Raw genomic sequence first — 16,835 nt, forward strand, 5'->3', positions numbered from 1 at the left:
AGTCTCAGAACCAAGGATAACCTTTCAATAAAAAAAATAAATAAATAAAAAAACACAAACAAACAGTCTGCTGTAATTGTTTTACACACATCATAGATTTCTGATATAGAAGTTTAGTTTATGCAGCTGCTCTCAGAATGCATTTCAATGTGACAACGGCATGGTTCAGATTATAGGTCAATCCACTGCACTGTACATGCTTTGCGACTGTATGAATGGAGTACCACAGTGCCACCTGTTGACTAAAAACGACGTGTTGAATTACGTAAGGGTACAACCCCCAACCTGCCTGTTCCCCTACAGTATCTGTGTCTGGTGCACCAAACCCTGCACCCATATGCAAAACGACACTGAATGCCAAGAACTTCAAATGTTTTTTAAAAAGTCAGATGGAGACAAATAAGGATGACAGAAACTCCAAGAGCAGAACCACTTGCTTCCAAAATGAACTCATTTTCTCTTTTCAACAACCCTCCAGTGCAGAAAACTGCCAATCTAATAATGAGCATCCATTGAAGAGGGGAGTGCTTCAGACAGCTAACAGAATGGCTCATCAGCAATTACACACGTTCACACAAGCTCATTAACAAGCACCATCCTGGTACCTGACCCCAACATTACACAGCAAAATGCCCTCACAGCAGGAGTGAAGAACTCAGTGTTGGGGAATGCACTTGCTGGTGTATGGGATTTACACAAGAGATGGTACTGTAAAACAGGAATTTTTTTGCGGCAAACTTAATTTCGCTGACGGCCTTCAAGGTCCATTTTTGCTACAATAAGTTTGCGTTTCTTTTTCTTTTAATGTACGGAGCATGTATGAATAACATATTTCATGGCACATAATTTCATGGATTTTTAATAAACGTGACATTATCAAACATTTCCTGTTCGCAAAATGTTCTTGTTTTACAGTATTTTGTAGGCCCTGAAATTACAGAAATGGACCGTGAAAAAATAAAACTTCAGTAAGTATTTTTGAAGATCTTTTTTTTTTTTTTTTTTTAACAAAAGTTGGTATTCTAATTTCTAATTATTGCTTTCACAATATTGAGCACAAATATCTATCATGTTCCTCTAAGTAGGTCTGCAGTTTATATATAAAAAATAAATAAATAAATAGTACCTTTGATCTTAAGAGAAATACACATATGTTCCCCATAGTCAAAAAACTTTGAAGACCACTGTGCTAGAGGTTTTAAAAAAATAACACATACTCTAGAAAGAAATCCGAAAGTTATCAGCATACTACGAATATTCCCAAGGTAATGATTTGCAAATGGTTATTGTTGGGTTATAATTGGAATGCCAGTTACCAGGTGTTTGCCAAAACTCTTATTTTCAGAGTAGTCACCTCTAGGAAATTTGAAGTTGTTGGGTATTAGTTTAATTTAATAAAATTAATCAACACAAAACAATGAGACCCTCCCCTTGGTTTCCCTTGTTTATACAATGATCAATCAATAACAAGCCACATCAACCAATATTGTTTAATATAGAACCTGCTATGTACAAACTAAAACTAATTTATATTTTTGAAGTGTCAGAAATGCGTGGGATTGTAATCCTGGGAAAAATGTTTTCTCCGATTCAAAACGACAAAGAAATATATATCTGAGTTTCCACAGGGGTAGCTTGAGTTTACAAAAGTTCACCTTTTTTTTTGTTATGAATCAGTACCACTTGATAGATTTGCAACACATTGTCAATGTCAGTGTACGAAATTGGTACGGCAGTAAAAATGTCAGTACCCCAGATGAGGAACTTGGCTTTTAAAACACTCAATGCAGAAATGAATTGCTATTGATTGGTACTCAATTGTAAAGGTGAGGGAAGTGCAGCATTTCTTGTTTTGAAATCAACACATTAATAAATAGGTGTGTTTTGATACATTTAATAACTGCAGACAAATAATTCTTAAAGGCAATTACTCGGACAATAGGAGCATCAGCACACCCTACTAGTTACTGTGCTGTACTTAATTGAAAACAGATAACACCTAACATATAAGTTGTTTTAGGTTGTTTTTTTTAGCGCAAAATGTTTTTGATCATCAGATAGTCAAAGCCTGACAATTTGCGAAATGATGGCAGCTGAACCCAAAGACTGCACTGAAAGGCATCATTGACTTCACTAGAAGCTGATTAAGACTGAATTACACTGATCATTGGGGGGGGTTCTGGCAGGAGGAGGCTTGTGCTTTTCACTTACGTGCGCTGGAGCAGGAGACAGTAATCAACCATGACAGGCACCATGTCCTATAGAGAGAACCACACAAAACAAATTTAGCAGCGTTCGGTACATTGCACCCCAAAAGGACAGAACAGAGATTAAGATTTCAGAGATTTTAAGGAAGATCTGGGGGAGAAAGGTTTTGAATGTTGTGACTAGTCAGGACTTGGCCAGCAGGCTAAAGGAATAGTCAGTACTAGTAGTACTACTGAGATATCCACGTTCCCTGTCCTAACCTGTCTTTCTATTGTCTTTCTACCCCCACTCTTCAATACAGATTCACTGTGTATCATTTTCTGTTTCAGTCATCACATCTGGGTGACTTTTTAAAAATGCCTGAGAACCCAATAGAGGTCTTCTAAACACGTCCTCACACCAAGTACAGCTGGTACACCAGAGTGTAGCTATCAAGAGGCCCCCTTTAGACATTCTGCCCCCAATGGGTGTAAACCATATTAGTTCTGTGTGGTAGTTATTACTGGTGTATTTCTAATCTCCACTTGAGGGACAGGTTAATGATTACAGTCTGGTGTGCAAGCTGTACCTGGAGGTTAGACATGACCATGAGAGCTGTTCTGAAGCCAGATCTGAGCCTTCCGATATTTTATTTATGGCATCTTACCCTGACGAATATACATTTTATTTTGTGGTGAGCAATGAGTTCCAAGTGTATAATTTCATAATATTTAATCTCAAACCCAATCTAGGCCATGAGTTCAGTGTTACAGTACATTTCAAACAATATATTAGACAATCTTTGAGACAAATATGTGTGTTTTGATTTTACACCAAACCTGGTCCTTAGGGTTGTTTCAAACAAAAACAAAATAATAATAATAATAATAATATAATAAATAATAATAATAATAAATAATAATAATAATAATAATAATAAAATGTTTAGACTGAACAGGTTGTCAAAAGTTATACATAGGTCAAAATGCGGTTGATGGGCCTCTAACTTTTATCAACCTTTTACTCAAAAAGTTTGTGCTACAGACCTGTGGTAGGGTTCATTTTATTGGACATACACAATGAATGAGAGTGTACAACGGATAAGATTTATAACATTATTTTGTTAGCTATAACACTTTAAGGGAGAACGACAGGGCTTGACAATAGTAGAAACCAGAGTGCTAGAGTTTAATGGCAACAGCTTTAGACTCATAGAAGCATAAACGCTATTGTTTTCCGATGTAGTTACCTGAAAATGCTGCTCCATCACTTGGATTTTACCCTGTTCAGGACACTTCTTTAGTGACCGGTCTGCATACTGAAAGAGGATCTCAGTCATCTGGGAAAAGAAAACATTGTAAAAACACATGGCCTTCTCTCACACCTTCACAAACTCACACCTCATATCCCACAATTGTTAAGAACAGAAAAAGATAGTAGTGAAATATTCTCCAATACCAGAAATTATGTACCAGCACTGTTTCGTAGCATGTTGCAGGTGGACAGGTTCCGATTCTGAGAGATCTACTGAGTACACAGGGTGTTTTACATTTCTTGAGTTTTAAAAAATGCTGACTGAAACAGAAATGATATACAACGTGAATCTAACTTGGTGCGGGTATGAAACATCAGCATTACTGTAACTAATGTATTGTTCTTGGCGACTTTTTAAAACTCAGAAATGGAAACCATCACTGTGGCCTCAATAGAGCTCTCATAATCACATCTAACCCCTACGCCAGATCTTGTAAAGTTTATTATTAAGAATTATAATTTGTTTTGAAAATAGGGCCAAAGTCTGGAAAGTACATTATTCAATTTAGTTTCTTCTAAAATAAAAAAATATTAGGACATCCATGTTATGTAGATTTTTTTGTATTTGTATTGGATCATTTAAAATATAGCATTTTTTTTCTTTTTTTTTTAAACATGGCAAACTGGCATTTAAAAAAGTAGAGTAGCTTCAGGTATCCATGGTAACTGGAGAAACCAACCCAATTAGTGTTTCATTGGCCTCCAGATATATAAATCAACAGACACTCTTGGTGGCACACTGAACCTTAGGAGGTTCTAGTCTTTATATTAAGAAGCAAGAGAAGACTCACCTTGTCAGCTACTACACCCTTTCTCTTGTTTGGATCTCCAAACAACCCTGAAAAGAGGAATGCAATATTAAAACAAAGATACACTAAATGGTCCTCCCAAAGCTGATGACCTGAATATCTTCCTGAGGGAAGACAGGACAACCACTGGAACAGCATGCTCATTGAGAACCGTGGGTGCCAGTTTCTGACGCCATCAAATGCCATTTTGATTGAGGAGAACTGAATTCTGGATTTGTAAGGCAGGGAAAGCAATGGAGTCGATTACATTTACACTAGTGCTGAGTGGATTTTTGGACGTAACTATTTCAGCAGGTTTCATTCAAGTTTATTAAGCAAAATTAGTTAATTCTATAGGTTGATGCTAAATATTTGGCCATAGTTGTAAATCAGAATAAAACCAACTAACTAATTTGAATGGCCTTGACGAGAGGGCAGTAATAAATTAAGCTCGTCTCCCAACTTGCAGAAAGCAGCAGATGTCAAATTGAGCTGCTTTTTTTCAAAATAATTGATAAATTAATTAATCCTTCTCCAAATAGTTCCATCTTTGATACTGGTTCTATTCCTAGCTGTAATGACTTCTTAAATCACTTTAAAAACAAAATACTACACATTAGAAATTCCACAAACATATCCTCTTAAGGAGGCTTTTTGCACAGTGTTACTTATTAGTGCCTCTAAGGCTACTATGGAGGTCTTTTCTTTTATTACCCTTCAAGAGCTGGCAGCTCTGATTCAGCATATAAGAACTACTACATGTTCTCTTGACCCCATTCCTACTAAATTATTGAAAAACGCTCTTGGAGTTATTATTACCCACATTTAAAACATTATAAATAGTTATCTTTCTTACTGTATTGTTCCCTCAGCACTTAAGGTAGCTATAATAAAGCCAATGCTCAAGAAACACAACTTGGATCCTAAACTCATTAATAACTACAGGCACCTCTCCAATCTTCCATTCTTAGACCAGGTTTTAGAGAGGGTTGTTGCATTTCAAATATATATTTTTTTAACTCTTCTGATTTCAGTTCTGATTTCGTGCTGCATAGTACAGAGACAGCCCTTGTCAAAGTTGTAAATGACCTACTGATAAGCTCTGACAGGCTTTCCATCAGCGCTAATTCTTCTTGATCTAAGAGCTGCTTTTGACACCGTAGACCACTCCATCTTATTAAATCAACTCAAATACTTAATGGAACTGTCTGGCCTTGTCTTATCCTGGTTTCAATCTTACCTATCTGATAGGTATCACTTTGTCTCTATTGTGGAGTGTGGCGGAGTGTCCCGCCCCTTTATGTTTATTAGTGTTTTATGTTGTATGTAGTGTGTTAATGCTGGTGTTTATGTATAAAATACATGGGATATAAATATGGGTTACGAGATCAAGTGTTTAAAATGTATGTTTGTATTTAGGCACAAGGATTGCACAGCACTTCATGTGCAGGTAAAATGTAATAATATGTGAGTACAGGGAATTGCACTTTTTTATTAATTCATGTGCAGTTGTACCGAGACTCCAACTGAATGACTGATTAGCAATCGAGTCTCGGTACAGCTGCATAAAAGCAGCATGTTTTCACTCACTCGGGGTTGTGTATTCGTGAGTGGAGAATGGGTGAGAGAGAAGGAGACATCTCAATAACAATTGCTATATTTCGCGCTAGAAGCTCCAGCACGGTACTTGTTTTCTGTTCATCCACATCTCTTTTGTCTGTCTGTTTGGCCAACGCGCCCTTTATTTTCAGTGTTGTGTGTTTTGTTTAACTCTTTTTGTTGGTATAATTATTTAATAAACAAACTGAGTGCCACAGCTCAGTTTTCACCCGCCAGCAAAAGCGTGTTTTGGTTTCTGTTCCTGGTGCTGACATTACACCGGCAAAGGCATCTTTTCACAGTTGGTGTCCAGAAGTAGGATTACAGAGCCTCCAAGGAGCCACACCAGGAATACGGTGGGTGAACCTTTTTATTTTTTTCGCAACATGGAGTTTTTTTGGTATAAATAAATAAATAAATGGGAAAAAAGTGGCTGGAGAAAGCAGTAAACTCCCCAGTAGCCAGAGCAGTTGCTCTGGTTTGAGATGACTGCATCCAGGGAAATTCGGGACGAGGACCTGGATGCATTTGTGGAGGCTTGGGAGAGCCAGAGGGGATGGTGCCTCCTGTGCAAGCACTACGGGCATGGAGTGACTGCTCTCTCCCGGATACAGAAGAGGCGCAGTCTCCATGCCAGCAGCTGGAGTCAGACCGCCTAGAGGTCCAGGAGAGGAAGGTGACCAGACTGCGGCAGAGAGGTAGAAAGGTGCGGAGGATAAGGAGCCGCTGCGTCCACAGCCAAAGAGGGAGAAGGCCGAGTGTCCACAGCCCAAGAAGGGGAAGTACTCAGTTCTGCAGCCCAAGTTTCCAGCAGCAGAGGGAGAACGCCTGCTGTTACCACCTCCATTGCCATGGGATGAGCCCTTGCCATTCCCGTCTCTACCAGCAGAGGCTGAATGTCTGCTGGTATCACTTCCCTCACCGTCACCAACCGGAGGAGAGGAGCAGGAGCTGCCTCTGCTTCCATCACCTACCCCCGCAAGTGAGGGAGAGCTGCACCAGCCCTGCAACAGGGGGAGACTACACGCTGCTCCCACCTTCGTTGCCAGGATTGCCTTGGCCACTACGGCTGTTGGGGTGGGAGGAGGACCTCCCACCATGGCTGCCACCTTTAGACCGTTGCTGCCCGTTCCTGGGCCAGGACTATGACCGGGACTTTGGGACTGAGCGGGGAGGTAGCCATTGAGGCCAGGTGTGCTGCACACAAGGGGGGATACGGGATATAAATATGGGTTACGAGCACGAGTGTTTAAAATGTATGTTTGTATTTAGGCATGAGGATTGCACAGCACTTCATGTGGAGGTAAAATGTAATAATATGTGAGGATGGGGAATTGCACTTTAATAATTCATGTGCAGCTGTACCAAGCCTCCAACTGAATGACTGATTAGCAATCGAGTCTCGGTATAGCTGCATAAAAGCAGCATGTTTTCACTCACTCGGGGTTGTGTATTCGTGAGTGGAGAATGGATGAGAGAGAAGGAAACATCTCAATAACAATTGCTATTTTGTGCTAGAAGCTCCAGCATGGTACTTGTTTTCTGTTCGTCCATGTCTGTTTGTTTGTTTGGCCAACGCGCTCTTTATTTTCAGTGTTGTGTGTTTTGTTTAACTCTTTATCTATATTATTATTTAATAAATAAACTGAGCGCCACTGCTCGGTTTTCACCCGCCAGCAAAAGCGTGTTTTGGTTTCTGTTCCTGGTTCTGATGTGATCGGCAAAGGCACCCTTTCACAGGGAGGAAAAATCAGCATTGACTGACGTTGATTGCGGTGTTCCACAAGGTTCTATTCTGGGTCCATTGCTATTTTCATTATATATATTACCATTGGGTGATATCGCTAGAAAACATGGTGTGAACTTCCACTGCTATGCAGATGGCACCCAGCTGTACTTGTCTTTAAAACCTGGTGATACTTCTGTCAGGTGTTATTTGCTGCTTGCCTTGCTGATATCAAGTGTTGGATGTCTCAAAACCTCCTATTTTTTAATTTAGATAAAACCGATAACCAACTAAAAAATGTAGGATTGCATGAGTTTGACCCTAGCATTCTTTTATCAAACCCTGGAACTGTAATAAAAAATGTGGGGGTTATCTTTGATCCTGATTTATTGTTTGAGTCTCACACTAGGGAAGTTTCTAAAGTATTCTTCTATCCCTTGAGAAACATAGCCAAACTGAGACCTATTACCTCATTACCTGACACCGAGAGATTAACTAACTTTGTTTCTTCAAGAACTGATTACTGTAATGCACTCCTCTCTGGCATCCCAAAAAGTGCACTGTCCCGTCTACAGCTTGGTCAGAATACCGCTGCTAGAATTCTGACTAAAACTAAAATAATTGAGCATACCATCCCTGTCTTAGCCTCCTTGCACTGGCTCCCTGTACAGTTTAGAATTGATTTTAAAATCTTATTATTGACCTGTAAAGCCATGAATGGAGCAGCACCTAGCTATTTGCAGGAGCTGCTGACCGCGTATCTCCCAAATCACACTCTTAGATCACAGGAAGTGGGGCTGCTCGTTGTTCCCAGGGTCAATAAAATCAATACGGGAGAGAGGGCTTTTTCTTTTAGAGCCCTTAAACTATGGAATGCACTACCTCCACGTGTTTGGGAAGCTGGGTCTCTGGGTATTTAAGTCTAAACTTAAAACACATTTTTATCTTAGTGATTTTAATTATTTGTATTATTATTCTTTGTATATTTTGTATTTTGATGTATTTATGCACAGTGCCTTGTGCTACTTTGGAACAAAAGGCGCTATATAAATGGAATGAATAATAAATAAATGCATTAATTAAATAAATGCTTTGTTTGTATAATATTCAGAACAGAGATTGTATTTCTATTGACAACAAAAGGCACATAACTTTCTACCATTTTTTAAATGTACATGCACACAATTTATATATATATATATATATATATATATATATATATATATATATATATATATATATATATATATATATTATATTGTAGAGAGAGAGAGAGAGAGAGAGAGAGAGAGAGACACACACACACACACATATACACACACACACACACACACACACACACACACACACACACACACACAGTACCAGTCAAAAGTTTGAGTACACTTGCTGGAAACTAGGTTTTTTTTTTCATAACTGACAATGTTTTACGTCGTATAAGTTTCTGTAAATAGTTGAAAATGAAAACATGTTACAATAAAAACAAAACAAAACATAAGGAGTATCAAAGCAATGTTCAAGAAAATTGAAAATTATCTCTAAATCTTGGATTCCTCAAAATAGTCACCCTTTGCTTTAATAATAGCCTCACAAACACGAGGCATTTGGTTTACAAATTTCAGCAGGAAATCACCAGACATGTTTTCCCAGCTCTTCTGCAGCAATTCCCAGAGATGTAGGGAACTTGAGAGTAGCTTTGCTTTGACTCTTCTATCTAGTTCGTCCCATACAAGTTCTATGGGATTAAGGTCTGGAGACTGGGCAGGCCAGGTCACTAGATTGAGCTGTCCTTCACTTTCCTTCTTCGCCAGCTAGTTCCTGCACAACTTTGGAGGTGTGTTTCAGGACATTATCTTGCTGCTGAATGAAGGACTGCCCAACTAGCTGTAATCCTGATGGAATGGCATGCCTCTGAAGTATGGTATGATAGCCATGCTGGTTGAGCTTGCCATAGACTTGGCAAAGATCACCAACTGTCACCAGCAAAGCAATCCCAGACCATGACACTGCCTCCTCCATGCTTGGCAGTGGGAACCACACATGCAGAACTCATGCGCTCACACTCTCTGCATCTTACAAATACTTGGCGGTTGGACCCAAATATTTGAAATTTTGACTCACCGGTCCATAAGACCGACTTCCACTCCTCAAACATACAGTTTCTATGTTTTTGGCCCAGGCAAGTCTCTTCCTCTTAGTCTGCACTCTTAACAATGGTTTCTTTGCAGTAACTCTTCCAGTTAGGCCAGCTTCACGCAATCTCCTCTGATCAGTTGATGATGAAACATATGTACTTCTAGTAGCATTTAGCTGAGCTTGTATTTCAGGGGCAGTTAATCACCGGTTTCACAGGCTTGTAACTCGAATGAACTTGTTCTCTGATTCCGAGGTCACCCCTGGCCTGCCTGACCTTGTTCGTTCTTCATGAGTGCCAGTTTCTTCAAATCATTTGATGGTCTTGGCCACAGCAGTTACAGACCCTTGCAAAGTTCTTTCGATTTGTCTTAGAGATTGACCTTTTGACCCTTTCATTTCTTTTTTCTTTGCTTAACTGAGCGTATTTTGCCATTTTCCGCTCCCTTACATTCAGGAATGACAAACTTGTGCCTATGCTACCTATATTTATAGTAATCATGGACCCTCACCTGTTAACAATAATTGGTGACAAAAGGTTAATTAGGTAACATGCTAGTTACCTCAGAGAACATCTAACAAAGACACTTTTATACTTAGGCCAGTGTTCTAACACCGTGTTATACACATTTCAGACTTTTAACTGACTTGTTCTTCAGACTAAAATCCCCTTGCTTTGGGTGACCATTTCATTGAAATTGACAAGATTTACATTTTCATTTAAAAATTAAATTTTTGAATGCAATTCACTTATGATTATCAGCTTATATAAGTACACGTATCATATAATGAAATATTAAGTATTTATAGACAAGTTTATACAGTTAAAAGCATAGAGGACCTTTATGAAGCCAAATGGTTTCAAGAGTTTACAAACGTGCTTCTGTTTTGCTACTGTGTGGTTTGTGTGCGTATATATATATATAATATATATGCATTTATATATATATATATACATATATATATATATATAGATATATTATAGATATATATATATATATATATAGGATATATATATATTATATATATTAAACATTTTCTAATTCTTTACATTTTTGACAGCCAAGTAAATTGAACTTTGTTAAAGGGTTTTACCAGTACACAGCATCAAACTGTTAATACTATCAAAACAGAAAATACTTGCCGATAACATACAGATTTGGACATAAAATCTGTAGCAACTAGCTAAGATGTTCCATCCGCTTCAGAAACAGGGCCTGTCAAACCCGATCGCTCATTCATATGTATACTGTATAACAAACGACAATGTCAGCAAGATGATTTATATATTTAAGAGACCTCTCGCGACTGGCACATCTGAAGAGACACTAAAATGATGGGGCCTCCCTTGACTGGCACTAGATAGACAGAGAGAAGTAATACTTACCAACCACAGCTCTGGCAGTGCCCTCATGGAATGACCAGGCCAGTGTCAACGCCTCAAGGAAACGCTCCTGCTTCAGTAAATGATCCACTCTCTGGAAACAAAAGCATGGCAGAGTCACCAAATGACTGATGACTTCCCTATGAAAAGCTTTGGGGTATATGCTTGGGAATGTCCGGAACACAGGTCACTGCACTTTTCAAAATAGCTCATAACAGTAAAATGTGTAACACACAATATTACTGCAACGACACTCAGAACAGATGCAAATACATCAATGTTAAAAAAATGTCATCTGAAACTACTTGCTCTTTGGACATAAACATAAAATAGGGGATAATTACTGTAAACTTCTGTCACTTAAAATACAGAATAGGCTATTACAACCATATGCATTTTATATGGCTGGCCCAGTTCAGACAAAAAGCCTAGAAAGCAGGATATAAAGTTCTGAAGTTGGCAAACATGGTTAAAAATATATCATGCTTACCTCTCGCCAGTTTCTTAGTGTCATAACATGGACAGACTGCAACAAGAAAGATAAAAGGTAAAATACTGGCATCTCACTTGAAGCTGTTTCTTGCAATATCACAGTCAGACAACTTAACCGCATAGGTGACAAGTACACTCCTACAGGCACCTTGGAAGATGTACTTTAATATCTCTTGTATAGAAACTCTGTGTCGCTGTCTGTGGCTGAACGGGGAGGGTTCAACCTTAAACAAAAATATACATTTCGACACCCCAGCATAGCTGTGCTTGAGTGGGTGAAGCTGCAGTTCAGCGGCTCCAGTCTCGGATTGTTAAGACTCCAATCAACACTAGGAGACCTAGCGTGAGAACTGCCATTATGCAAACCAGCCTATGTACATAGTATCAATTTTCAAACTATATTTTCAGGGAACCTACATTGTAAATATGAAAAACAAATTCTATTATTTTAGCTAATCAATATATAAATATGCACCTTCTGCAGTCTATATCGGGCCTATTAACTGCAAGTGCTTCCTAGTGTTTTTTCTTTTCCTCAGCACGCCTGTATGCATTTTGAATTGGTGCAAGCATTTTTCAGGATAGGACTGGATCAGAAAAAATACAGATTGCAGATCACTAGCTTGGTATCCCTGAAGAGATAGAGCCATCTCACAAGCGCAGTGGTAACCCAAAATGTTGGTTATTTTTAGGCATGTGGAACGTGGGGCTTTTATTGCCCAATTGTTCCCCACTTAGACCCCTCCTCACTAAATATATTTATATTGGAGAATCACCTTTAAATCTATGCAAAAGATTTTACCGAACAACCCATCCGACAAGTACCCCACTATCCATTTCCAATCAAGTGGGACACCCAAAAACATGTGTTTCAGCAATGGGAACTGCCAAGAATGAGGCCACTGATTTCTGTTGGTCTGGTCGCATTTCATAAATATCTTGTTATTCCTCCCCCCCCCACCCCCCCACAAAGTCGTTAATCAAGCCATAAAAGTGAAATCAAGTGTCTAAACAGTGTACAGATGGAACTGAGCGATATTGCAAATATGGAATGCAATAAGAATTCATTACAATTTTTTAATTAATTAATTTTTTTTATAGCCACATTATACAGAATTTTCAAGATCAGGCCAGACAGAATGCAGAACAGTTTGCAAGATAAGAAATTACTCTACGCCATTTAATGACTCAATACAAAGACGATGTACAACCTTATAAATCATTTTACAGCCTGTGTGTGTTTCCTAGTCAGTTTGCATTATTTTCTAAATCCTTTTCCCCAATTACAGAATTGAACATTCAAAGTAAACTGGCAGTATGTTCATTTTGAGGGCTGGCATGGCTTGTCTGTTCTAGCACTGCTGAACTTTTAACTTTACTTCAGGAGGGAGCTCTGCAGAAATAAAGCTGGTAAAGACATAACATTAACACATTCACCTTTGTTCCCAGATAGACAATCTGGCCACCATAACTGCACACTGACTGGTAGCAGGCCTTCTCTCCAACTAGCGCCTGCAAAACAAATACACTTTCACTGAATGAGGGCTCATACTTGTTATCATTTTGGAGATGGCTTGGTACAAGATGGATGCGATTACAGTTTCCATGAAAAGTATGAAGAACTTCCTATGTGAAGATATATAACGAGCTGGAATTCCAAAACATGTTTTGTTGAAACATTGGAAACTTATTTATTATTCTAATTATATTTAGAAGAATAACAATATTACATTTTACGCAGACTTCCGGGTTGATTTGATTAACACATACCCTAGCTGAACAGCCACATCTGGAATTGCGTTTTTACAGCACTGGACACTGACTCTGGATTGTTTCAACAACCAATATGTGGTTATTCTGGGATTACCCCCAAAGAAATAGGTGCCTGATCCAATCCATGTGGATTCCCTGGTGCTGTAAAATGCTCAAACATGAACTATGGCTTATTTTTGTTCCAGTAGCAATGCTTAACATGTATAATCATAGAGAACGTCACTGTTTGATAAATGCTCATTATTTAGTATTCCTTTGTCTGAATTAGAAATAAGAGGAGGGGCTGTAGGAAGTGAAGAGGAAGTGACTGAGAAGGAACATAGTGATGATGTTCTGCTAGGACTTTCTCTATTTCCAACAACCTGTAACTGTTAATCCTAGGTAGATGAATGGAACTTCCAAGACAGGAAAATATATCCTCCAAAGAATATCAGAACTGTACTGTAGATAAGTGGTCTAATGACTGGTACTCAAAAGACTAACTTACCCCTTTGTAAATGATCTACCAATTAAGCACCTTCCACATCCTCTGATCAGAGACTTCTGGTCTTGCCCATTACGATAAAATCAGACTTGCAGTCTTTATATATTACAGAATACATGTCTGGGATTTGATACGACCAACGTTTCTATATATTTTTGTCCAGTCTTAGTATTGTTGCATCAGTTAAACTCATGCTGTTAACAGCTAATGATAGAATATAGAATATCACTGAATAACAGGCCAGTATCCTTATCGCTTATCTTGCATTGCATCAGGCGTACATCAAGCGTCATCTTTCACTGCATTTAAGTGTTGAAAATGTCAACTGCTGAAGCTCGGCTTCAGGCATAATTGACACCAGTCTGCTTCTGCAGGGACCTTTGGTGACTTCTGAAAAGCATGTAGTCTAGTCTCTGATGGGATTCTCAGCATGTAAATTGGCTGCAGCGTGGAATGGAAAAAGCTATAGCTTGGTTATCACCCCAATCACGGAGCAGATAACACTGTGCATGACAGTAAGCGACACTCAAACGAATTTTATTGATATTATCTGTCTTAATAAGTGGTATCTCAAAGAGGGTTGCGATGATGCCAAGGTTTGGGTCTGATGGAGTAAACAGCTGTTAATACCCTCCTAACAGTGTTTATATAAAGTCCCCCAACATTTTTTCGATATCCATCTTCTGTCTGTTGTTATGTTAAATATATTTATTTATTTTAAATTTTGCTTTTAAGGCTTCTTTTTCCTGTCAATAAGGCTGCCACATTTTCTCTTTTTTTTTTTTAAACATGTAAAACACTGACAGCTAGTTCAGTAAATTAGATACTTCAATATAATAGTTTATAGAGTTTCGAAACGTTTATTTGTTGTAAACTAATAAAAGGAGTTAAACTGACAGAGAGAGGCAGCTTTTAAATATTACAGAATACAGGTTAAATGAACACCCCAGTCATGTGAGGGACTGCCCCAGCAAGTTTTTTTGTTTTTTTAAATGTCCAAACAGTTAATATCACATTAATTGTGGGCACCATTTTCTAAAAACAATTTAGTAAAAATAACAACTTGCTGTTTGAAAATAAAGTCGGCCTAATAATGTGTTACATTATTTGTAAATAAAAAGCAAAAAAATTGTCAAGTCGGATTCATTTTGAAAACCCCACCAATAGCTGAATACAAAACTCTTTCGGGACACCTTTGTGCTAAAGTGGAAAACTACCAGCTAAAAGTAAGCCAGCACCAGTCCCTTTCCCCCTGCAGGGCACTCCAGTACATTCTGGCTCCTGCTAACCTTCTTATTATATACCCTACTCATTCCCTCTACCCTTTGAATCTGGAGTTACAGTACTGTTACTGAACTGAAACTCTGGAACGCTCTCCCGAAACAAACGATCGAGGCAATCTAAAACATGAATCATCACTAAGCGCTCCCCCACCCGACTCTCACCAGTGCCTGGCTGACATTGCCCCCGGTGGCCAGTGATTTGAAGTGGCTGCTGTTGTACACGAGCTCCACCTCTGCAATGTCCACATTGTCCAGCTCCTCCTGGCTCAGCCGGTCGATGACATGCAGCTTCTCTGCACTGTCCAGCAGAACCAGCGTCCGCGAGTTGATCCACTGTCAACAAACAACCGTGTCACAGAGCACCCAGAGCAGGGCCTAGCAACCCAGAAGGAACCGAGTAACTGTAATAAAAGTATATATATATATATATATATATATATATATATATATATATATATATATTAGATCTATACAAAAAAAAAAAATAATTTGCATTAAAAGATTTCTGGATTCTGGATGTTTGAATATTGTTCTTCATTGGCTTTCTGGAGGCGTGCAGCTACATTCAAATCTGACTTTCCCATTAAGATCAATGCCATAATAACAACCTCTTGCCACTCAGTGGCACTGTCATTACTGTATTATGTCAATTACATTTTTTTAACCAATCTGCTTTTTGTTCCCTCTATGATGAAATATACCCTATGATTACGTAGTTTGAATGTAAAAAATAGGTTTTAAGATGTACTCAAATTAATTTATCTTTAGAAATGTCTCCATTAGTTTAAAAACTGTAAAGATATAAGTGGTAGCCACAACTCTCAGGAACTAGGATCAGAAAGGATTGTGTAAATACCGTGTCTGATGTTCATTTTACACCAAATTGTTTGATGGGTGCGTAATATGAAAAAGTTTGCCATTAGACAGACTTGTTAACTGATCAAATATTTTTTTCCTTCGGGTCGGCAAGCATTCTTGATTATGTAAAGCAATTCAGTATGCTCTCCGGTAATGCTGCGCTTTAAAATCATGGTATACACAGTAATCAAAACTGAAACCTAAGATACTGAAATACTGCACCGCATAATAAAAAATCTCTACTGGCCTGGGGCTTTAGGGAAATGCATTTTGATTGGAGAGTCATTCCTGAAGTTTATCTTGTGAATATTTCACTACAGTTAATATTTTGTTAATTTATTTTTGAAGGATTTAATATGATTTCTGGTAAGATTGTACTTGTAACTTTAGTTTTGAAAACCTATAAAACCATCCCAGATTGGTTGTTGGAGCCTTTGGAGATGTCAGTCATTTGGTAATCAACCAAAGGTTGTTTAAAAAGGCTTAAAATGGGCGTATAACGTCACCATTACACCATTGTTCATATATGAACGATTTCTAATGTCGCTGTAGTGGAAGGGTTAAAGGGAAAGCAATCGAGGCCATAAATATGAAGCATACTTACTGTTAAACTGATGAGATCACACTGCAAGTGAAGTTGCCTCGATTTGCTGACATGTATAGCACCAGACTCCTCTTTTTTAACCTGGGGGAAAAAAACACAAACGAACAGGAAATGCAGTAACAAACTATATTTGTAGTTGGTTACTATATTTATTGAATATACAAATACCCCCACCCCCCAACCCCGCTGAGCATGTCTAGTAACAACAGC

At 38.4% G+C, this 16,835-nt stretch overlaps 1 protein-coding gene across 4 annotated transcripts in view; it reads right to left on the minus strand.

Moving 5' to 3' along the window:
• Nucleotides 1-16,835, minus strand: part of vps8 (VPS8 subunit of CORVET complex) — a 142,698-nt gene that overhangs the window by 113,489 nt on the left and 12,374 nt on the right. For all 4 annotated transcript variants that reach the window (XM_041263333.1, XM_041263335.1, XM_041263332.1 and 1 more), the window contains 8 exons: nucleotides 16,626-16,706; nucleotides 15,326-15,496; nucleotides 13,061-13,135; nucleotides 11,622-11,657; nucleotides 11,135-11,225; nucleotides 4,293-4,339; nucleotides 3,437-3,526; nucleotides 2,212-2,258 (listed from right to left, as the gene is read on the minus strand). In XM_041263333.1, coding sequence (XP_041119267.1) covers nucleotides 2,212-2,258; nucleotides 3,437-3,526; nucleotides 4,293-4,339; nucleotides 11,135-11,225; nucleotides 11,622-11,657; nucleotides 13,061-13,135; nucleotides 15,326-15,496; nucleotides 16,626-16,706 — 638 coding nt within the window. The remainder of the gene's footprint in view (nucleotides 1-2,211; nucleotides 2,259-3,436; nucleotides 3,527-4,292; nucleotides 4,340-11,134; nucleotides 11,226-11,621; nucleotides 11,658-13,060; nucleotides 13,136-15,325; nucleotides 15,497-16,625; nucleotides 16,707-16,835) is intronic.

The sequence above is a fragment of the Polyodon spathula genome, chromosome 11, assembly GCF_017654505.1.
Source record: "Polyodon spathula isolate WHYD16114869_AA chromosome 11, ASM1765450v1, whole genome shotgun sequence".
Lineage (NCBI taxonomy): Eukaryota > Metazoa > Chordata > Actinopteri > Acipenseriformes > Polyodontidae > Polyodon > Polyodon spathula.